General features: G+C 34.2%; 2 protein-coding genes and 1 pseudogene across 4 annotated transcripts; 2 read left to right on the top strand and 1 right to left on the bottom strand.

The window, feature by feature from the left end:
- Positions 1-6,081: 6,081 nt before the first annotated feature.
- LOC142624752 (DEAD-box ATP-dependent RNA helicase 58, chloroplastic) lies at positions 6,082-12,226 on the top strand. 3 transcript variants are annotated; one of them, XM_075798491.1, is made up of 10 exons: positions 6,082-6,392; positions 6,488-6,581; positions 7,406-7,519; positions 7,793-7,915; positions 8,353-8,457; positions 8,744-8,902; positions 9,003-9,071; positions 9,149-9,238; positions 10,197-10,337; positions 11,941-12,226. In XM_075798491.1, the coding sequence occupies exons 1-10, from the start codon at positions 6,145-6,147 to the stop codon at positions 12,202-12,204; spliced, it is 1,407 nt and encodes a 468-aa protein (XP_075654606.1). In that variant the 5' UTR covers positions 6,082-6,144; the 3' UTR covers positions 12,205-12,226. The 3 variants fall into 3 exon arrangements, with proteins under 3 accessions (XP_075654606.1, XP_075654607.1, XP_075654608.1); XM_075798493.1 differs by having other exon boundaries at positions 6,349-6,392; positions 7,410-7,519; XM_075798492.1 differs by lacking the exon at positions 7,406-7,519.
- Positions 12,227-15,137: 2,911 nt separating this feature from the next.
- LOC142625915 (glucose-1-phosphate adenylyltransferase large subunit 3, chloroplastic/amyloplastic) lies at positions 15,138-23,493 on the bottom strand. Its single transcript, XM_075799670.1, has 15 exons — positions 23,121-23,493; positions 22,015-22,128; positions 21,582-21,755; positions 21,183-21,275; positions 18,933-19,016; positions 18,776-18,831; positions 18,398-18,491; positions 18,178-18,290; positions 17,943-18,015; positions 17,675-17,755; positions 16,957-17,043; positions 16,550-16,654; positions 16,175-16,281; positions 15,998-16,058; positions 15,138-15,427 (listed from the first exon to the last, which is right to left on the bottom strand). The coding sequence occupies exons 1-15, from the start codon at positions 23,346-23,348 to the stop codon at positions 15,326-15,328; spliced, it is 1,572 nt and encodes a 523-aa protein (XP_075655785.1). The 5' UTR covers positions 23,349-23,493; the 3' UTR covers positions 15,138-15,325.
- Positions 19,563-20,706, top strand: LOC142623374 (uncharacterized; annotated as a pseudogene).
- Positions 23,494-23,830: the final 337 nt, after the last annotated feature.

Raw genomic sequence — 23,830 nt, 5'->3', positions numbered from 1 at the left:
TACGACACTATCTTTATTATTATGAAAATGAATATCCTTAATTTTTTTTCACATCCTTTTTAGATCTTTAGAAATACTATAGACCTTTCGAAAGAACAAAAAAAACACAAATTTTGCAACAAAAGTATTTCAACTTTCTTGAAGATAAATAGATATACTAAACTTGTGTTTACTCAATTGATTTTTGTAACCTTAATCAAGTTTCTTTTGATATTTATAAAAGTTAGGTAGAAAAGGTGGGGTTGCTCCCTCAATCTAGCATGATTAAAGTTCAAGAATTAGCATCAACAAGGAGAGACATCGAGAAATAATGGTGAAATGTAAGAAGGACATGACAAAAAATTCAGAGAATTTTTTTTTTTTTTTTTTTAAGTACAATTAATTTCAACCACTCATTGAATCGACCGTCCAACTCTTACCGCACGGATGTTTAGACTAACGTATCTGCATGACGTTTTCCTTCCCTTGACCTTTTCCATATCCACCGCTCTTCTATAAAAACGTGTATGCATTTTCTTCCGTTGCTTTTTTATTTTTTTTTAACGTACATGATTTATGTGAGGATAAATATGATTTTGAAAAATTTATAGATGTGGATAGGATGTCATGTCGGGTAGATTTTTTTTTTTTTTTTAATTCTTCTAATTTGATAATACTAAACTTCTATATTGAAAAAATGGGGAGATGTAAATTAAACTGTTAAACTAAAAAACTACAAAATTCTTGCCAAATCATTTAGAAGACAATTGTTAAATAAATTATGGTAATTGATTTTTGGTCAAATTTGGATGCACAATTTCATAGGTTTTTTTTTCAATTAAATTTTAATCACATTGTTACATTTACCGGTACAATACAAATCATATCATCATATCATATGATTCTAAAAAAAATATATCATCATATTATATCATCTATATATATATAACTGAAACCTCTGAAACTCTTATAATTTTTCACGTCAGCACAATATTTAATAAAATTATCATTTTATTTTAAAAATTTTATTTTTGTTTTAATACAAACTTAACAAGAAGTGAAACTCTATCTCTCTAATAACTCCAATATTCAAGTTCATCATTATCATTATTAGTCTATAATAAAGTTTGCTTAACAACTATTGTTGCTCAACAAATTCAAGTGATACTAGATTTGGACTACAACAAGACATCAAAGAAATAATATTTTATACTATATAATAAAAGTTGGGCTTAGAAACCGTGATTACGCTAAGTGGCTGGTAAATTAATTTTTATATTATTTGTTAGGATATATTTCCTCAAATTAAGGAATAATATTTAACAATGATTTAATTTAGGTAAAATTTTATCATTTAAAAAATTCTATTCAAATTAAAATTCTATTATAAAAAATTGATTTAGGTAAAAAATTATCATTAGTTCACCGTTTTGACAACAAATTTTGAATGAAAAAGAATTCATTGATGCGGTTTGAATCTTTTAGAAAGTAGACTTCTAGATCTTGAATTTGATCACCAATTTTGAATTTTTCAACACAAATCAAATGAGTTATTGTCGTTCCAATATGAACCATCTAGCTACTCAAACTTTGGATTCCACCTATGCGCCAATAGAATGGTGTACAACTGGAAGTCTAACCATTGACAAATTTGGCTTTAAAATATTATTTCTATAGCGCATGATCAATCTCTACAAAATCAAATCTTCGGTAAAATATATGTTAGTAGCTAGTTATTCACAGGAATTATCGCTTAGGAAATGTGCTGAAAAGTGACATTTGTTTACTGTTTTGACAATATATTTTGAATGAAAAGGAATTTGTAAATGCGGTTTGAATCTTTTAGAAAGTTGACATCCTGAGATTGTATTTGAACACAAATTTTGAAAGTGACATTTGTTTACTGTTTTGACAATATATTTTGAATGAAAAGGAATTTGTAACTGCGGTTTGAATCTTTTAGAAAGTTGACATCTTGAGATTGAACACAAATTTTGAATTTTTTCAACACAAATCAAGTGAGTTATTTTCGTTCCAATATGACCCATCTAGCTACCCAAAATTTGGATTCCACCTACGCGTCGATAGAAGAGCGTAAAACTAGAAGTCTAACGTTCCGATGACAAATTCATTTTAAAATATTTTTTCTATAGCGCATGATCAATCTCTACAAAATCAAATCTTTGGTAAAATATATGTTAATAGCTAGTTATTCCCAAGACTTAATCGCTTAGAAAATGTGCTGAAAAGTGATCATTGTTCACCGTTTTGACAATAAATTTTGAACGAAAAGGAATTAGCTGACCCAGTTTGAATCTTTTGGAGAGTAGACATCTCGAACTTGAATTTGAACACAAATTTTGAATTTTTTTCAAAAAAAAAAAAAATCAAGAGTGTTATTGCCATTTGAATATGACCCATCAAGCTACTCGAAATTCAAATTCCACCTATGCGCTGACAAAAGGGTGTAAAACTGGAAGTTTAACGTTCTATTGACAAATTCAGTTTTAAAATAATATTTCTACAGTGAGTGATCAATCTCTATAAAATCAAATCTTTGGTAAAATATATATTAGTTGCAAGTTATTCACAAGATTTAATCGCTTAGGAAATGTGCTAAAATGTGACATTTGTTCACCGTTTTAACTTTTAACAATAAATTTCGAACGAAAAGGAATTCACTAGCGCGGTCTCAATCTTTTAGAAAGTTGACATCCTTAGGCATGAATTTGAACACCAATTTTGAATTTTTTTTTTTTTTTACATAAATCAAGTAAGTTATTGTTGTTTGAATATGACCCATCTAACTACCCAAAATTCAGATTCCACCTATGCGCCGATAGAAGGGCGTAAAACTGGAAGTCTAACATTTCGTTGACAACTTCAGTTTTAAAATATTTTTTCAATAGCACTTGATCAATCTCTACAAAATCAAATTCTCGGTAAAATATATGTTAGTAAGTAGTTATTCACAAGACTTAATCAATTTGAAAATGTGCTGAAAAGTGACATTTGTTCACTATTTTGACAATATATTTTGAACAAAAAGGAATTTGTAAACGTGGTCTAAATCTTTTAGAAAGTTGAAATCTCGAGATTGTATTTGAACACAAATTTTGAATTTTTTTTGACACAAATCAAGTGGGTTATTGTCGTTTGAATATGATCCATCTTGGTTAGGAAATTCGGATTCCACCTAAGCGCCGATAGATGGGCGTAAAACTAGAAGTCTAACGTTCGTTTTTTTTTATACCAAATAAACATGCATTGATCATAAGGGATTAGTACAAAACAAAGCCAGCTAGCTTATACAAAGTTTGGATTTAGTCTACAGTGGTGAATAGGGAAGCTAGTAGTTATTGTGGTTAGATCTATTACTTGTGAAATCACCATCTTAGGTACAAAAAAGAAGTGTATGACCATTCCCTATTGCTGCATGATATGAGAGTCCGTTCCTACCATGATGGATTCCTTGATCGATTGCAAACCTACTCGTCTTCTACTATTGCTGAGGGTTAAAACTCTATTGAAGCCTAGCTCTTTGGCCTTGAGAATTGCCTCTCCAAAAGCATCCTAGGTCGCAAGATAGTGAGGTTTCCTTCCACAACTGGTTCCTTTTGTGAATAGAGCACTCCCATCCAATTTTTTTGCTTCAAAGGCATAGCCACTTCTCCTGGATCTTCCGTTCCTATAAGCTACCACTTTGATGATAATCTACCAATCCTTGTTAGTGAGTAGTTATGGAGGTTGCTATTTGGATTTATGATCCTGTTCTTGATTATCTTAAAAAGCTTCTTGGTACCTGCAAATAAGAGATTGAGATGTGAGAACAATCTCCATGGGTGTTCTCTCAAATTGAGATTGAGATTTGAGAGAACACCCATGTTTAAAGCAATACTTGTTGTTCTCACATGAGGATAAGTTTTCTTTTATCCTCATGTGAGAGAAAGAAATCATGTGGCTACATGAGGATAAGTTTTCTTTTATACTCATGTGAGAGAAAGAAATCATGTGGCTTACCCATGAGTTATCTTTCTTAATTGACGTCAGCAATAATTTGAATGGAATACTAGAGATCTTGGAGCTAGAATACTGGAGATCTTGGAGCTTCTATTGTTTTTCCACCTTTCCAAAAACCTTCTTGTTCCAACTAGTGAATTGTTTCTTTACATTATTTCCCACATGAGGATAAATTCTCTTTTAACAATAGGAAAATTTTGGGAGCTGAATTGTTTCAACAAACTTTGTATGAGTTGGAACTTTGTAAACTTGAGGCTAAAGGTCAAAATTACACATGGATGAATAGAAGAGAGGATGAAACTTTTGTTATGGAGAGACTGGATAGTGCTTTTGCCCTGTATAATGGATAAATTTATATCCACATTATGCTCTTTGGAACCAACCTATTTAAAGAGCATTATCATCAAGTTTGTCAAATGCCAAATATTTGGCATTTAACACATCAAAAAACCACTTTCATGAGGTGTTCTAGATGCCAAAATATTTGGCATGAGTGAACAGTACCATCTCAAATATAGATGCATGGACAACAATTGTAAAAGTTTTATTATTTTTTTATTCTCTTAATCTTTCACTCTTTTTTCTTCTCACTGCTGTTGCTTTTCTCTCTTCCTCTCATCCTCGCCATGCCACCTCCTCGACTTGATGCCAATCTCTGCTATTGTGGTTTTTTTTTTTTTTTTTGCAGTGATTTGATGGGTGGGTTCTGATGGGTCGGCTGTGGGCGGGTTTCGATGTGTGGGTGTTATAATCGGCGTTGTGTGGGTTCCGATGGTTGGTTGAGTTTGGTCATTGTGGGATTTGTTGGGTTGGGGTTTTGGGACAATGGTGGCGTCGCGATTGTTGATTGAAGATGGGTCTGTTTGAAAATGGGTCGTGGTGGTTGTATTTACGGCAATGGTGGTTGTGGGTTTGTTTGATTTAGGATGAGTTTTGAGGTTTGTGAATGTGGTCGGTTTTTGTGGATTTTTTTTCCTGGTTGTGTGTGTGTGTGTGTTTTTAAGGTGGCGTTAGTGAATGTGGGTTGGTGGTGACTATCAGTATTGTTGCGGCAATGGTTGTTGGTGGCCGTTGTTGCGGCAGTGGTGGTTGTGCCGCTATTGTTGTTGTTGTTGTTGATGATGATGATGATGATAGGAGGAATTAATATATTATTTTAATGTGTTGTAAATATTATTTTAATGTATAGAATTAAATAATAAAATATGTGATGAATGAAATATTGTAAAATAATGTATGAGATATTATAAAATGATGTAGTAAAATAATAAAGTTGACTTTTAACGTGTCAAAATGACATTTTTTTTATAAAAGAGCTTATGGAAATGCTGTAAGGTCTTATCATGATCCCATTATCTTGGATTTTGAAACATACATGTTGTTACAACAACAACAACTACAAAAATAAGCTTAGTCCCAATTTACGAAAGATAATGAAAATTTTTTCTTACATGTGTGGATCCCATATATATTGGTCCCACGTACTGTGATGGGTGGTTTCATAACATACTCTTTAGTGGGATCCACATATGTGAGAGAGGATTCTCATGAAATCATCTCCTATGATTAATTTTCTCCTGGCTAATGTAATCCCTCTATTATTAACAAGTAGTTTATATCACATTTATACGTATAAGCTAAATCTTGTTACACACTATTTATTACACACTTCCATATATTAGTTATAATTGTAAAATTGTGATTTCATGTGTTTTGAAAACAAGATTTCAGTTAACATGAAAATGAGTAGGTTTTTTTTTTTTTTATACAATATATAATTTTTATTTTAGATTAATCTAAATATATATGTGTGAAGCTCCATCCTTGAAATTTGAATATCAACTCTTATCCCCACACCTCACAGATATTTATATTTATGGGATGAGCATAAGTTTGAAAATGAGCAGGTTATTTAGGTTATTTAGACGTAAGACACGTGATATTTAAAAATCAAATAAATGTCACATGCATGCATTTGACATGATTGGAAGATTCAACGGTAGAGATCCTTTCTCTGTTGCATGTCCATCATACTGCCTCACATACAGACAGTAGTATCCTCCTCTCATCTCATCACCCATCTCAATTTTCTCACTGCTCTGGAAAAACAGACAAGACACAACAACAGTAAAGAAAAACTCATCAATGGCGTCTCTTTCATCCACACACATTCTCCCACTTTCACCAATCTCAATCCCCAAAAAACCCATCTCTTCTCGCTTTCTCTTTCGTTCACAAAACCCCAAAACCCTGTCCACCTCCGTCACCTTCACAAACTCCAAACCCAACGCTTCTTCTTCTTCTTCTTCTTCTTCTTCTGTATCCATCGAACTCAACGCCTCCACTCTCAGAGAAATCTGCCAAGCTCACGTTCCCGAACACGTATTGCGCAGGCAATGAATCCATGCTTTCTATGAACTCTGCACAATTCAATTATTACAAATTGGAAATGCTTTTCTTATTGTTGCTACTGTTGTTGTTGTTTCAGGGTGGAGGAGGTTGGATATGTTAGACCAACTGATGTACAAAAGCAAGCACTGCCTCTTCTCTTTTCGGGCCGAGATTGCATTCTTCATGCTCAGGTCAAATCTCAATCTCAATCTTTAGCATTGAAGCTCATTTTGCATTTGATACACAAATTTTCATGCTTTTTTTTTATTTTTTTTATTTCACAATAAAGAGCAGTGATAGTTACAAAATGTGTATACGGGACACGCAGCAGGAGTGTGTAATCCAGTTAGGACCCCATTTGGTAACGTTGTTTGTTGAAAATAAGTTTGATTGAAAAAGTGGGTTGAAATTTGTGTAATGTTGTTAAAAACTGAAAACTTGTGTTATGTGTTTAAACACATGTATCAAACGGGCCCTTATAATTGTGAAATGTAAAACACGATTTCACCGTTTCAAACTTATACCTGAAATCATGCAGTGTGTAACTCAGCGTCACTAACAATAACTAGTGCACAGTAAAAAGTTGTGTCAGTCAGTGCTGAGTTATGCCAGTCACAACTTGCAACTACCTTAACAAGTTATGAAAAAACTATTTAAAAAGTTGTGTCCAATGTCCATGACATTGCTCCCCAAACAGGCAGCTGCATTTTAGTCTTTTTAGATGATACTATAATTTTTTTTTTGGTGAGTTTTGAATCATTAAAATTCACATAATCTCGTGTATACATCATGTGGCTGAAGGGAAAAAAACAGAATTGAATGAAATCGTTTGAATTTTTGATGACTTCCTCTATTGTTGCGGCATAATGGTATTGAATACATCTATAGTTTATCATTTGATTCAAATCATAGGTGGGTAAGATGTGATTTCCCAATATGATGGGTCTAAACAAATGAATGAATGACTGTCTAAAGGACTAGGCTAATGTACTGTTTGTCTTGTTTTGGCCTCTAGACAGGTTCTGGGAAGACACTGGCATACCTGCTCTTGATCTTTTCTGTCATAAACACTCAAAGATCTACTGTTCAAGCAGTAATAGTAGTGCCCACCCGGGAATTAGGCACGCAAGTAAGAATGTCAATGGTGTTTTTTCAATTACTAAATCTTTTGGGGAGACACACTTTAATATTGAAAAAAAAAATGCAATTTTTTCCCTCAATTATAATTGATCCAATGGTGGTGTTTGGTTCATTAGAATTTTTCCATGAACAAAAAATAAAGAAGATAATTTGTATTATACTTTCTATGCATACTATACTTTTAATAGTATATGTATTTTAATTATTGATAATTATTATTATTATTTATATAAGGTAATACTGTAGTTTCTTCTTGAACTAGGTTACAAGAGTTGCTCGGATGTTGGCTGCAAGGCCTATGGAACTTGAATTGGAGCAGAAGTCTTGCACTGTCATGGCTCTTTTAGATGGAGGAATGTTGAAAAGACATAAGAGTTGGCTAAAGGTGCTGCATGTTCTTGTTATTTTTTTTTACAGGTTTCGTCACTTTAATGTTAACCAAATAGAGGCTAGTAGTTGAAATGGTGCTGATGGGTAGTTCTGTAAATTTTGTGTTCTGTGTAGAACCTTTTGAAGGAAATTTAACGCCATTTTAATCCTTGTGGTTTGGGAAAGTATGAAAAAATTACATAGAATTTATAAAGTTTTCCTTTTCTCCTTTGTGTGGAGTTTATTTTGCACTCATAGCATCTTCCTTTGTATTTCTTCTAAGCCTGAACCAGTTGCATTTTGGTTTGTTTTGAATTTTCATAGCATTGCTTTGATTGATATGGACATTCGTAGTTTTCTATATGCTTATTGACCAGTTACTGATAGTACAGTAAATCCAAAAGAAGATTATGGATATTTGTGGAGTGATATATTCATTACATAAGTTTTCAGGCAGATCCCCCTACAATCGTGGTGGCAACGATAAAGAGTTTGTGCCAAATGCTTGAGAAGAAAATATTAAAGCTTGAATCGATGAAAGTGCTGATAATTGATGAGGTAATTAAATACTATTTTTTTTATTTACTCCGTGTCTACTCTATTAAGAATGTGCAATTCATTAGTTGAAAAATTTGTAAACAATTGATCATGCTTCTGAATCATCAGATGAGTCTTCCTAGAATGTATGCGATATTAATGGTGTATTTCTAGAGTAATAAAAGTATAAACTTGGCTATTGCATGTGTGAACAGTATTCATTTGCACTTGTATTTGGTCATTTCTTAAGGGCCCTTCTGTAATATTATTTTACACAAAGTGACATTTTATGTTCATTATTTATTAGGTTGATTTCATGTTCAATTCCTCAAAAGAAGTCAGTTCTCTTCGAAAACTTTTGACATCATATTCATCACTCCATAACCGTCAGACCATTTTTGCCAGTGCATCCATCCCCCAGCACAATCGGTTTGTACATGACTGTATACAGCAAAAGTGGACCAAGGTTTGCTGATATAATTCTTGTTTCAATGTTATCTTTTGAGATTTGACATGATTCTGTCACTGGTTTCCTGTGTTTCATTATGATTTCATTTCAATTACAGCGTGATGTGGTTCATGTCCATGTCAATCCAATTCAACCCATGCCATCATGCCTACATCATAGATTTGTGGTAAGAAATCTTTAGAATATAGAACTTATTCTGTTGTGCTTCTCATTTAAAATGTGCTAATTCTGTGTTGCTAACAGATATGTGGCAAGAACAAAAGGCATCAAACCTTGCTATCCTTATTACAGTCTGATGCACCAGAGTCTGGCATTATATTTGTTGGTGAGCAGGTCTGCATCACAGATCCTTCTCTATGTATATTATTTCTAGGAATTCATATAAATCATTAATTTTATCCTTGGAGTAGGGTTAGAATTTTTTTGAACCAAGTGTTTTATGTAATTATGTCAATGCTTGTGCTGAAAATATTATTTGATGAAGGATATGTACTTGGTGTGGTTATTCCTTGGCCATTTAATGAGGCCATCTCATAGTATTTTTTTGGCATCTCCTCAGTCCAGTAATGATCCATGTCCCAACCACTAAGTAATATACTGGCATGGATGTGTTATTAACGCAATTGTAGCATGAATAATTAGTATGCTGTGCCTATAAATATCACTTTTTGAACACCCTCCCCCCCGCCCCCCCTTGCGGCCCCCCAAAACAAAATCCTATTATCTTATTGATTAAACCATCTCATCTCAACACAACAAAGCCTTGTATCCCTTGACTGGGCTGTGAATCTTTTTTAGCGATTTTCCCTTAGAGCAGGTTTAATTAATCTGTGTGCATTAAAGGTCTGTTTGGATACTAATTATTTTGTTGAAAACGGAAAATACTGTAGCAAGATAATTTTAAAACGTAAGTCCCAGTATGGACATGACATGACGAGACGAGACAAATTGCACCGAAAATAATTTTGAAGTATTACTTAATGACATGACATGCAAAACGCACCGCCACTGTGCGTTTGTCTTCATTTAAAATGCGTTTATCTTCATTTACGTGCACAGTGCTGTGGGTCCCACTGTTCAAACGCCAAACGCAAAACGTGCAATAAACATGCAATCTCCAAACACCTAAGTGTGAAAAAGATCACGTGTGGTTCAGGTTGTTAAATCTAGGAATCTGTGACATGGTTGCGTTAATATGTATAGGATGTAATCAATATGTACTTTTATTCTTTGAAATTAATGAGAGGGTTTCTCTGGTTATTTAATATCTATATCTTATCTGCTTCTGCAGTCTGAGAAGTCAAAGAAAGCTGGAAATGCTCCACCAACAACTTCGTTAGTTGATTTCTTGAGGACTTCATATGTGGGTTGTTCGGACATCCATCTTCTAGAAGAAGACATGAATTTCAATTCACGAGCAGCATCTCTCTCAGTAAGTGTCATACATTCCACTGTGGATAAATGTGAGAGATGGTTCATTTTACATTAGGAGTTTAATTTTGGAGGTTGCATGAGTTGGAGTAATGTTTTGGAAATATGGTCATGTGATGATACATTGTCTATTTGTCTTAAGACAATGGAAATAATGGTCAATATAATCTAGGTTGTCAGATAAGTAATACCCATCTCTGAGTGCATGCCAAGGGAACAACTGGCACAACTGACACGGGTACTGAGTGTCAGATGCTGCAAACTTCAAACAGGAAAGGCCAAGGGGCATAATGGGCATAATGGTTAATATCAGTTAATTTTTTTTGGATAATTCAATACTGTTACTTAAGAAGAAAAAGACTTGCAAAACAAAGCATGGAACTTACAAGCTGCCAACACAAGGTCTGCTTACAGATTCTCACTCACGTCATAGGTCACAAACACCTGAGCCAACAAAACCAGACACACAAGACTGAAACTAGAAGAGGACTTTTTTGCCAGTCCTTAACACAGAGAGTGGATACCCCATTTACATCACAACGCTTTCTTTTTTGATAGGTACATCACAACACTTTGTTAAGAATAGAATTACAGAACTCTCTGCTTGCTTCCTCTTGAGTCCTTACATCCCATTAAGTCATTAACATAATGTTTGGATGTGGGGAGATGAGAGTGAAAGGGTGTTCAGGTTTCCACTTCCCCTTGTTTGGATGCTTATTTTGTAGGAAGGGGGAAAGAATTTAAGTGTTTTGAATGGGTATCTTATCCCTCCAAACCCGTTATTTAAATTCCCCCTAATTGGAGGAATTTCGAGTGGAGGGTTTCTTGTTTAATGATTTTTTATTTACTTTCTATTTTGCCTTAATTTTCAAATATAGAATTCAATAGAGGAATAATATATTTGTCCTTTTCTTTGTACAATTTTCTTTACTCCCTTTTTTCACCCTACTACCAAACAAAGGGAGGGGTATCTACTTCCCTCTCCTCTTTAATCTTTAAAACCTTTAAACAAGGAGGAGGGATATTCACTGCACCCTCCACGACTCTTCCTGCCCCTGCTATCCTCTCCTCTCTCCTCTTCCCTCTCTCCAAACTTTCAAACATAGTGTTAACGTTTTGTACAAGGCTCTCCTCTGGCTTGATGTGTCCTCAGATTCTTGCATTCCTGTGAAGCAAAATATGGTAAATGGCTGCCCTCAAAGATAATTTGCAGAGAACTACTTTAGGCTTCAATCTTTCAGTCTTTTACCCGTTTCTATAATCTACCCGATTCTATAATCTCCCGCCATTCCAATTTTGGAATATAAACAGGATAATACCCATTAATTCCTTGTTGCTCTTTTTTTTTTCTTTTTTTTTTTAATTCTTGGGGATTGGAGGGTTGGGAGCTTGGTTAAACCTAAGACATAGGAGACAGGAGAGAAGGTAGGTGCCATTGGGTCACATGCCCATTGGCCCTTCTTGCTTTTATATGAAGAGAGAAAACAAGTTATTATCATCATTGTTATAATTGTGAATCTGAATTATCTTTTGACTATGTTTAGAACCATTAGGACACAAAATCAATGATCTAATGGATTTTTTTTTTTTTGGGTTAAATACAGGAAGTGAGACAAGGAGGTAGCTATCTTCTTGTAGCTACAGATATAGCAGCTAGAGGGGTCGACCTGCCAGAAACAACTCATATATACAACTTTGATCTGCCAAGAACTGCTGTAGATTATCTTCATCGAGCAGGAAGAACGGGTAGAAAACCTTTTTCAGACAACAGATGTACTGTTACCAACGTTTTAATGTCTGAGGAGCGGTTTGTTTTGCAAAGATTTGAAAATGAATTGTTGTTTAACTGTGAAGAACTTATTCTATAGAGTTGATGTTTATTTCAATTTACACAAATAGAGCATCCCCTACCCACCCACCCTTAGAAATCCCTTCTTTTTTTTTGAGTAGAGAGTTTTTACTAGTTGGGTGGACCATTAGGCATAACTGAAGCTATTTTATGGGAACACGCAATAAATACTTTTATTTCACATCACTTAAATTTAATTCTTGTGGAAATTAAAAATAAAAATAAAAATTCTTGAGGCAAACATGGATGAGCAAGAAGAGGCGTGACTTTTAGATTAGCTTTGCTTTTAAGACAAACACTTGCGAGGGAAGGAGGTTTTGGTTTGGGTGAGACTCTTATATATTAGGGTTTTAGATGATAAATATGACTTATAATTTATTTTTCTTTTATTGAATATGAGCATTGGATGAAAAGCTTAATGCTCCTTATGAAAGTTACAAATGTATTTCTAAGAAATATTTTGTGTTGTAAAATCTTAAGATTTAGTACAAATTTTCAAACTTTGGTTGAGTTATTGAACCCATTTAACCCAAAGTTATAAATGCGTCTTATGAAAGTTACAAATGTATTAATACGAAAAAATTTGTGTTGTAAAACCTTAAGAGTTACAAATTTTTAAAATTTGGTTGAGAGTTATTAAATTAAACCCGTTTATAGAGACTATCTATGCTTATAGTTAATCTAACTTAGTGAACACACTTAATGGATGAAGAATGAGAAGTATCTGTGGAAAACCTTTTGTAATTAAGTTAGTATGTACTGTGTAGATTACTGATGGTTGCTGTTCTCTACTATATCTAGGAAGGAAAGAAATGGTAGAGTTCAGGAGTGAACGTCTGAGTGGAAAGAGGCTTGTGCTCAAAGATGGACCAACGAAATCCCTCTTCCCCTTTTATCCCCATATTCAAATTGTTTTCTTTATTTTATTTTTAAAGTAAATATTTAAGATTTGTTTTCCTAAAATTCAATACATCCAAAGAAACTTTAAAAAAAAAAAAAATGATCAACTAACCTGTAACTTGTGAGATGTGACACTTCTCTCTCTCTCTCTCTCTCTCTCTCTCTCTCTCTCTATATATATATATATATATATATATATATATATATATATATATATATATATATAATTTAACAATAAATTTTCCTTTGTAAAGCTTTACAAACTTTTTTTTTTGGGTATTTTGTAAAGCTTTTCCTTTAACCAAAAAAAAAAAAGCTTTTCTTAATCATTAGAAATTTAAAGGCAAACCAAAATATAAGAGACTACGGACCTTCACTATATATATATATATATATATATATATGGATTCAGATCCTCTAGAGTTCTAAGTATCCGTTTGGATAGTGCTGAAAAGCACTGCATCTACATCTGCGTTTCCTTCTTTGTTTGAGAAGCGCGTTTCAACACCACTGAAGCTTTTCTAGTGGGTTCCGTGTATTGTTTATGAGACCCACAAACTTCTTTTTTCAACAAAACTTTTATAAAAAATAGGTCCTACAACACTATTCACACATTTAAAAATTATTTTGCTATAATTTTTTCAGTTTTCAGCAAAATAAGTGGTATCCAAATACACTCTAAGATGAATTATTACTCTTATGTGTGTATGTGTGCGCATTTTTTTTCTATCAAAATATTTCATATTAGTTCTTTTTCAAAATTTTGTTGGGATGGTAGTAGGTTTGAAGAACACGTTTGTTTTGGTGGTATTATTCATCATCATTTCTTTCTTAATTGTGTCAAACGGTTGGTAAGGATTATAAGACCAATAAGGCACCCACCACCTTGTTTATAAAGTAGTTGTACTTGTTCTTACTCTTTTTGTTTATGCTACAACTACAACATGAATATTATTCAAAGCTAGGCTCCGAACAAAAGGAAGAAAAATTTCTGAAGGACTATCTAATTTTGGAAAATTATTGTGTACTTCCGGAGTATTATAAATGCATACTCCCTCCTCTCACATTAATGGTGGGTCCCACTAATTAAATTCATGGTGGGACCTACTATTTATGTGAGAGGAATAAGTACGCATTTATGATACTCCGGGAGGACCTAATAATTTTCCTCTAATTTTGCACATTGAAAAGGAAATTACTGTAAATTAGTATAAAAGTAATGACAAAATATTTCCAAGATTTAAAAGGATGTAGAATTCACTTTAATTACTGATTTATTTAAATTGTATTGTGAAACAATTATTTTTTATCTTTTCTTTTGTTTATACTTCATTAATATGGAATGAACACTAATTTTCTTTTTCATCATCTAGTTAGCCTTGAATTTACTCTTTCATTCTTACATTAAAAAAAAAAACGGTTTATGCTTTAGTTGGCTCTCTTAAAGCTAAATTTCTTGTTCCATCCCTGCTTATGCTGTTCTTGACTAATTGGTTAGAAATAAACCATTGACTGTAATTTTGTTTGCTTTGATTCCTTGCCTTCAGCTATCTGTTTTTATGTAAAGCATGTGCTTCTTGTACTAATAATAATGAACCTAATCCTGTTTTTATAATGAATATTTCACCCTAAAAATCATAATTTTTTCTCTTTCAATTTATGGTATGGATAATTTAGAATTCATATAAGGGAAAATATCTACATTTAAAAAAAGATTTTTACAATTGGAATCCTTTAGTAATATGAACTTTTCTCTTACATTTTTTAATGGATGTATTTAGTGTATTTTTACATTCATAATTTATAACAAAATGAAATCTTTTAAAAATATTCTTCCCATGCATTTGCGTGGGCTTAAAGTTTGTGATGTTGGGATCTTTAAATAAATTGATTCTCAATGTTATGCCATATAACACTGAAACCTAGATGCTTTTACTTTATTAGGGATTTCCAGTTAACTCGCAAAAGTTTCATTTCCAAGTCATCAGTTTCAGAAAACTTAAAAAGTATTTAAGCTTCAACATACATTCAAGAAATTAGAACTTACTCTGATTGATATAAAAACTGCACTCCTCCTGAAACAGTTAAGGATTGAGCACATTCACATGATAAACATGCTTTAATCTCATTTGCCTTCATTGCATTCATGGTAATAAACATAATGTCTCATTTTCCTTTTCTTTTTTTCTTGTTTTCCATCCTGATCAATCCAAAATTGACTTAGATGATAGACATATTTATTATATCACAGCACCATCTTGGATTACTGAGTTTTTTAATATTACTGTAACACCAGAGCGGATGTAAAACCCTTCAGAAGATCTATCAGCCTCTTGTACACCCTGCAATTCCACATAAAAGTAAACTAAGTGCAGGTTGGACAACTACAAATTAGTTATCATTGGTAAAAGGCTTAACTGGAAAATATCTATGTGCTTATTAATGAGGCTAAGAAGATGGAAGATTGAAATGATTGTTTCATAGTTTATAGAAAATCCTTATTATTTACCGGACAAAGTTTCCTTCAAAGCCGAGTTGGAAGAATCTCTAACCATATATGTGGCAGTTCAGAAGACTATCCGTGTATATTAAATCACAAAATTATAAAATCATTTAAACAAGTTACATAGATTTTTAGTAGGTCGTGTGACTTAAAGTACACTGTACACGTATGCAGGCTTTTGAGTTGGAGGAACTTTCCTTCAAAGTAAATTCTATCCTTATTTTTAACTTCTGAGCAATTAAACAGTATTGTAGATTGTCAATTACATTATTTTCTATTATGATCATGGCCATCTTTTTATTTTCTTATTCATCATTCTGGATAGTGACTACAAATTAGGTAAGTTTATCAAAGATTTAGTGTATTGTGAAGTCATCATACTCTATTCTAATGGTATGAAGAATCCTACCTCCGAGTTTGCAATCACAACATTCTTCCCAATTCTGGCATTTTTGTCGATGATGCATTCTCTGCACATCATAGTAAGAAGAGACATAAGAAAGAAGAGAAATGGTAAAAGAATTAGACTATATGTGTGTGTGTGCGTGTGTGCACGTGTGTGTGAAGGGGTTCAAGCTATTTATACTTGATTTTTGTATTTTCTCCTATTCCAATTGGAACTGTTCCCTCAGCTAAAAGTGATGCTGCTTCAGCATCAGTTTCGTAGAAGTCAGCTCCAAGCATCACTGTATCCTGCATTTATTGGGCCATAGTAAAAAGTGTCTCTCAGAAACATAAGGAACAGAGACAGAGATTACCAAAATATAGAAATGATATTCTTTTTGCTACAGTAAATCATTTTAAATTTACAAAATCTAGAACTGATAAATAAATTAATTCAGAGTGCTTTAGAGCATTTCAAAGATAGCTTCTCACTAGTTGTGAAATTTGTTATGTAATATGCTATTTTGCAATTCTCTGATAACATGCTATCAAGTAATGATGGAAACTACTGTCATACCTTTAAGTGAACATTAGAGCTAATTCGGGATCTGATACCAACAACGCTATGCTCTATGAAGCAATTAGTTAAGAAACTTCCATGTGATATGATTGAATCAACTATCTGAATAAGATATAGCAGTTGTGTTATACTTCAAGAACTAGAAGCAGGTGAAAGATAAAGCTAGAAACAGAAATTGAAAGAAAAAAGTTTTATATGCTTGACTGCCTGAAAACAATGCCCATTATATGTAGATTCCTCACTTAGAAGAACATATTGGTTTTTTTATCAATGTCATTTGTGTCTTAATGCAGCTTTAAAAACTTAGCTCATAAAATAGCAAAAACATTGTGAGCAATGCTCAAAGTTATAATTTTCTCAATTTGAAAGCTTTAAGAGCAAATTAAAGGCAGCGATTTACTTACCTTGCTACTATCAATTTTTGTTGGTGGTAAGTTTCTTCTTGATGTAAACATTGGCTTTGCTGCATCATAAAAACTAAACCTTGGTGGCTGAAAAGTACAAAAAAAGGTACTATGTGACACTTGAAGCATTTTTGTTTAAACATGAGACCATCAATAATGGCTAATTGCAATTAACATGAAAACAATCAGAAGAGTAGTTCTCTTAGAGAATAAGTCATTACAGGTTAGGGAGGGTCGTGATAGTACAACCAATTTGAAAATTAGCGTTGAATTATACTTTGACAAATATATTTCATTGGGTAAAACTTAGTAGAATTCCTTAGGTGTAGTATATAAGGTTCCCCAATTAAATTCAAATGCAAAGCTGCATTGAATTTAATTGTCCTTTAAAAAGATAACATTGTTTGTACTTTATTAGTCAACGCAACTGTGTTTGTACCTAAGTTTTACCCTAGTTCTTTACCTCATTTGACAATCAATATGAAAGAAATGAGCAACATAGCAAGAATTACATAATTCTCCCCCCCCCCCCCCCCACCCCATTGAACATGGTCATTGTTGCATACTGTGTTGAGCAATTAATATCTATTATAGCTTGAAGTACCAATTTGAAATAATTTGACTTTTGTTCATGTAGACTGCATGTCTCTTTGCTTTCTTAAGCATCCTACATGATGAGCTCTAAAAGGCTAGCATAGGAGTGAGATATAGTACTTACATGCTGAGTGAGGGCAAGGTTTGCTTCAAAGAAAGATCTGATGGTCCCTATGTCTTCCCAATAATCATTGAAAAGATAAGCCTGTGAAAAAAAATACTAAATATTATAAAAAGGAATATCAAGTAGACATTCTACACGAGGTTCAGAATATTTAGTAGATAATAATTGTTCTCTGCATGTATGTGTGTGTGTATGATACACTCCACGAGCCAGCTAGTTCATGGAAAGACAGGTTTTGAGCACTCAAAAAAAAAGATTATATAAAGACCTTTATGAAGAATTCTGAGGCTGAGGCAGGAATTATCTCTGAACCAAAGTCATTTGCAGTCGGAAATCTCCACCTGACTCAAGAATAATATAGCAATAAGTGTTTCTAAATTTGTGTTTGACATGAAATCTTTTGTGCATGTGAGGGAGAGAGGGGACATTGAGGTGAAACTAGCCTAAGGAATCACTTCTATCACATAGAATTCATAAATTAATAATTCCATAGAGCTCAATACCTCAAAAGATTCAGAAGAATCTCCTTCTTGAAGACATAGACTCCCATGGAAGCAATGTATGGTTTCTTTTGAGCTTCATCCTTCGAAAGTCCCAAAACTGTTGTATCTACCGCCTGAAGCATATAATGGAGTCAGCACAATACTCAAGTTCCTAATACCATTTAAAGTTGACATGATATCATAATTTTAATTATTACCATGATTCAGAAAGAGGGATTACCATTGCCTTCAGATCCTGTCCCTTAGGTTTTTCACTGAATGAAAGGATTCTTCCTTTGTTGTCTATCTTCATTAGACCAAAGTCTGAGGCACGACTATCAATAAAGCAGAAAAAATTATCATAATTAAAGGCAAGGCATAGTTATTGTGAACTGGGAGAGAAACATTAAAATGCCAAGTTCTGGGATTAATGGCAGCAATAATAAAAGTTTATGTGAGAAAATATGCAAAACCTGAACTGCTCAATACCTCTGCCTATGCATCTATACTAGCTGAGTGTCATTAATCAGAAAGGACCAACCAGTTTTATGGGGTTATGTGGTCAGCTATACATGTCTAAGTCACCCGACTTCGGAAACTTTGATGAACAATAATATACCTGTCATCCATTGGTAGAGAAGAGATGGTGATATCTGCACCACTCTGCCGATGATTCTGAAAATGAAGAGATAATTCATAATGTAGAAGAAGAATACATCAACTGAAAGAGTGAAAAACAAAAACACTTTTCAAGCGAACTTCATTCAGTGCCTTACTTGAATAAAGTCCATATAATCCATCCGATATAAGTGATCCCCTGAGAGAATCAGCACATCCTCAATCGCCTTACTTCTTGCATCCTATTGCATAGAATCCATATTAAATATCACCATACCCTTTAGACGGTCCAGCATCCATATTTATTTTTTCATGGATGGTCAGTGAAGTTGGGGAATGAATTTTTTAATTCAAAATGCAATGTAGACACCAATGTTTCCATCCAATTATCGGTCGTTTAAATGCAGCCTTATATATATAATGGGATTTAAGGTTTCTACCAATATCAACCGCAGGTAATCTCTAGGCACTAATGGAAAGGTATTAATGCAACATAAATTTCCTCCACAATACAAACGTAAAGAAACTTATAAGTTTTTTAATTAACCAAAACGTTTCTCTCTCTCTCTCTCTCTCTCTCTCTCTCTCTCTCTCTCTCTCTCTCTCTCTCTTTATAACCTCCAAAACCTATTTAATTCATTGTCAGTTTCAATCTTCACTTACTAATCTCCTGGACTATTATATATGAACCATTTTCCACTCGAACATTCATCAAAATAGATCTTTGGTCTCTTATAACCAAAAAAAAAAAAAAAAGAACATATCTTTGGTCTTATCTTGATTAAAAGATGGCCAAGATCTCTGTTCTGTTTTGTTTCATTATCCTATTTGCTTTAGGGGTTGTTGATTGTCATAGAGTGCAGGAAAAAATTGGGGTATATGAGCTCAAGAATGGAAATATCTCTGCAAAGTTCACTAATTGGGGTGCATCCCTTGTCTCCCTTATTGTTCCTGACAAAAATTGACAAACGGCTGATGTTGTTCTTGGATATGATTCAATTAAGGATTACATCAATAGCTCCTCACCTTTTGGTGCAATTGTTGGACGGGTTGCTAATAGAATCAAAGGTGCTCAGTTTACTTTAAATGGGAAGTTGCATAAACTAGTTGCTAATGAAGGACACAACACAATTCACGGTGGCTCTAGAGGATTCAGTCGTGTTGTTTGGAGAGTGGTCAGGCATCAAAAAGAAGGAAGTCATCCCTACATTCAGTTCTCCTATTGAAGTTTTGATGGCGAGCAAGGATTTCCAGGTGATCTCGTTGTCAATGTGAACTACATGCTCGTTGGACATGATACAATGATAGTAACATTGAAAGCCAATGCTCTACTACATGCTCGTTGGACATGATACAATGATAGTAACATTGAAAGCCAATGCTCTAAACAAGCCTACACCAGTGAATCTAGCCCAACACACTTACTGGAACCTAGGTGGCCACAACAGCGGCGATATCCTGTCTCATAAAATCCAGATATTTGGCTCCCACATCACGCCTGTTGATCGCCAGCTTATTCCCACTGGCAAAATTGTGCCAGCAACTGGAACACCATATGATTTCCTCAAGCCCCACACCATTGGAAGCAGGATCAAGAAGCTGCCTAATGGTTATGATATTAACTATGTGCTTAATGGTGGCAAGGGCAATAAACTGAGGCGCGCAGCAGTGGTGCACCATAAGAAGTCAGGAAGGGTATTGGAGTTGTCAACAACTGCTCCAGGCATGCAATTCTTCACAAGCAACTGGAATAAGGATTTTAAGGGAAAAGGTGGATACATCTATAAACCCCATGCAGGACTATGTTTGGAGACTCAAGGTTTCCCTGATGCAGTGAATCACCCCAATTTCCCTTCACAGATTGTGAGGAAAGGAAAGCCTTACTCGCATTCTATGCTGATTAAGTTTTCAACGACAAGTACATCTGCTTAATTGTAGATGACTAAAACCTTCTATATATATATATATATATATATATATTTCGCTTTCATGTGTCTTCCAATTGTTTCAGTGTATCCATTGACATCAGAACATTCTTTTTGATGAATAAGAAATTATATTTACTATATTCCAAATACTAATCGAAAGCTGAGACTAACAATGCCCATTATGAAGAGAGGTTATCAGTGAGTCCCTGGGTTGGATATTTATGTACCGAATATTGACTCTAGCTAAGAGAGAAAGTAATGAAGAGAGCTTCTCAAATTTGCAAATTGAACCAAAATAAGGAGGACTATCTCATATGTCAAATGAGTCTATCTTCAAAATTGATTCGTCCCTATAGACAACCCAGTATACAATAGCAAATTTGCAATAGTAAAGTTGTCCAAATAGCTTAAAATATATATCTTACATGGAATAGCATTTCAAAAATCTTGTCATCCTAATTAAATGAGAATATCAATTACCTCAAAAAGCCAATGGAACTGTCTTACAGCATCTGCTGTGCCCTGAAACCACTTTTTACCAGCCTCTCCTGGAGTTTGAGTTGCTGCAAGAACCTGCCATTGAACAAAACAACCTATTAGAGTTTTCTTCCATTCCATAGTACTTTTCAAATGTAACGTTGTTCATTCTAAACACCACCGAGCTAGTGTGTGTCCTTACATTTACCATCTTTAGAAATCATTTAACTAGTATTGTTTAAAGTTTAAACATAGCACCACTTGTTCTAATACCATAATAAATTATTGTTTATCTCAAAAGCTTAAAGTGTAACAAAATTGTTAATTTAATTATTTAACCATTATTCAATAACTATGTACGCACATGGAGAGGTAAGCGTGATTATCAAGTCTCAAATGTACCTCAACATAGCCGTCTCCAAAGGTGATTCCACTGCCAAAGTTGTAAGCTCGTGCAAGATGCCTGTTAAGTGATGCTGAGTTGAACTGAGTGAGAATGTACACTTTGTTGATCCCACTATTGATGCAGTTGCTCATTGGCACATCAATGAGCCTGTAAGACCCTCCAATTGGAACCTACAATAGGATATAACAAATTAAATGACTAACCAATGTGCCCCTCACAAGTATGAACTTAGAGGCCTCATGAAATTTAAGAAACATAAACCAAGTGTGTATATATATTGGATAGATTCACTTGCATACAATGTTTCAATGCACTAGACCCGACACGAAAGTGACATGTAACACAAGCCAAGCACTTATTGGAGCTTCATAATAATAAGGCCTTGATGAGCAATACATGCATGAAAAATGTGCAAAAATAAAGACTTACAGCAGGTTTGGCACGGCGTTTAGTGAGTGGGAAAAGACGAGTACCAGCACCTCCTCCGAGTATGATTGCCACAACCGTCCGTGGGTCCCGCCTTTCCATCTCTAGGTCCCTCAACTGCAATATTCGACCCCACATTGTGGACTGTTATTTTAGATCATATAGTGGACCATATCATATGTGACATTGTGACCCAATAGTTAATTAATAATGTAGATTTATCACTTGGGTCTATCAGTATACAGTAACACTTTCAAGGCTTACCAAACAACATTGCTGGACATATTAAGATGGCCCATTTATGGAAAAAGTATTTTCTGTGTCTTGGGCCATGGCCTTAAAAAAAATGTCTGGACAGCAATGCTGGGCTGCGCTATACAATCATATAGAAAATCTATTCCAAAAATGATTTTTTTTTTTTTTTTTTACCCCTTATAGATAGCAGAGAACTACAGTTGTTGATTACAAATTTAATCCTGGGCCCAAAGTTCTTGGTTTTTTCTTTTTCTTTCAGAAATAAACAGTTTGCAGATTGTGGATTCTAACTGGATCACAGTGGATCATGGGCTTGGGTTTAGTCAAACTCAAGCAAATATCAAGCCCAAACTCTTTTCAGCGCAGGCCTGCAGCTGAACAGAGATGGGGCTGATATGTCATGAACATTGGCCTGGTGCATCACCACATAACACCCCCATAATTCAAACTCCGAGAGCCACTAGTTGAATATACTCAGATAATGCAAACGTTCAAAATTTTGAAAAACTAAACAGGCTCTATTGAATACAAAAGGAACTATATCTGCATTTGACAAACTTCTTAGATTTCTCAATTCAATTCAATTCAATTACATGATTGTATTGATCAATATAGCACAAACACTGATATCTTCTCCAATGAAAAATAAATTCAACCATACAATTCATTGTTAATGTAATTGCATGGTTGAATTTAAATTACAAAACATACGAAAATATACCAAAGTTGTGTGATATACCATTTCTACTATTGCAACAAATTAGCTACTCAAAAATGTTATACTTTGCATATTTGTAACTTTGTATGTACCATGAGCTAAAGCACACACTTTGGTGTGTATTCAGATTGCTCACCTTGAACTCCCCAACTACATCAGCAGTAAGAGACATAGAAACATGTCTCCTAACATTCTTATTGCCACCACTTCCTTGCTGAACTTGTTGTGTCAGCTTCAGCTTCTTTCCCATCATTTCTCCATCACAAAACTTCACAAGCCCCCAGTTCCTCCCGGCCAGCCTTGTCGCGCCACGTAACTGTCCGGCAACTGAGAGGGAAATCCGGCCATCGGCAGCCACTGCCATTTTTCCTCCAAGACTCAAGGAGAGAATTGGAATTTTGTTAAATGGTGAGGTCTCATGTGAAGGGCTATAAGGGAGGTGCAAAGCTACTGTTGGAGTTAGATTTGCTTACATGGAAATGGAATGCATGCTATTGGAGGATTGGGCCACGTTATCCAAAATCAACTGCATCCACCAATTTTTGTTTGAGTTCTTGTGACCCTTTAGAGCAAGTTGTGTAGATACATATTTGTCCTCACACTTAGTGTAAATTTACGGATCGAGGAATATTCTATACTTGCAGGCTTGCAGCCTCCAGATTTTTGGTCTTGAGTGTGATAGTATGTGCTAGGATTTCTACTGTGGGCTTCTTATGGGTCTTTTTTTTTTTTTTTGGGTGGTAAATTGCAAATTTTTCCTTGTGTTGGAGAAGAGAGAATTTAGAGGCTAGAGTTGCAGAAGCTAGGGGAGTGTTTGGCAAGTTAGTTTAAACAATGATTTTTAGT

The sequence above is a fragment of the Castanea sativa genome, chromosome 2 (assembly GCF_040712315.1).
Source record: "Castanea sativa cultivar Marrone di Chiusa Pesio chromosome 2, ASM4071231v1".
NCBI classification, from domain to species: Eukaryota; Viridiplantae; Streptophyta; class Magnoliopsida; order Fagales; family Fagaceae; genus Castanea; species Castanea sativa.
Note: the sequence above shows the minus strand (reverse complement) of the source record. Positions and strands in the feature narration are given on the sequence as shown.

Coding starts and splice junctions, on each gene's coding strand:
- LOC142624752 (XM_075798491.1), top strand. CDS start 6,145: ATGGCGTCTCTTTCATCCACACACATTCTCCCACTTTCACCAATCTCA. Junction 9,072..9,148: donor GCCTACATCATAGATTTGTG/GTAAGAAATCTT, acceptor TGTTGCTAACAG/ATATGTGGCAAGAACAAAAG. Junction 10,338..11,940: donor CACGAGCAGCATCTCTCTCA/GTAAGTGTCATA, acceptor GGTTAAATACAG/GAAGTGAGACAAGGAGGTAG.
- LOC142625915 (XM_075799670.1), bottom strand. CDS start 23,348: ATGGCAGTGGCTGCCGATGGCCGGATTTCCCTCTCAGTTGCCGGACAG. Junction 18,832..18,932: donor ATTATATGGACTTTATTCAA/GTAAGGCACTGA, acceptor CTTCATTTTCAG/AATCATCGGCAGAGTGGTGC. Junction 17,756..17,942: donor CCTCAGAATTCTTCATAAAG/GTCTTTATATAA, acceptor TTTTTTTCACAG/GCTTATCTTTTCAATGATTA.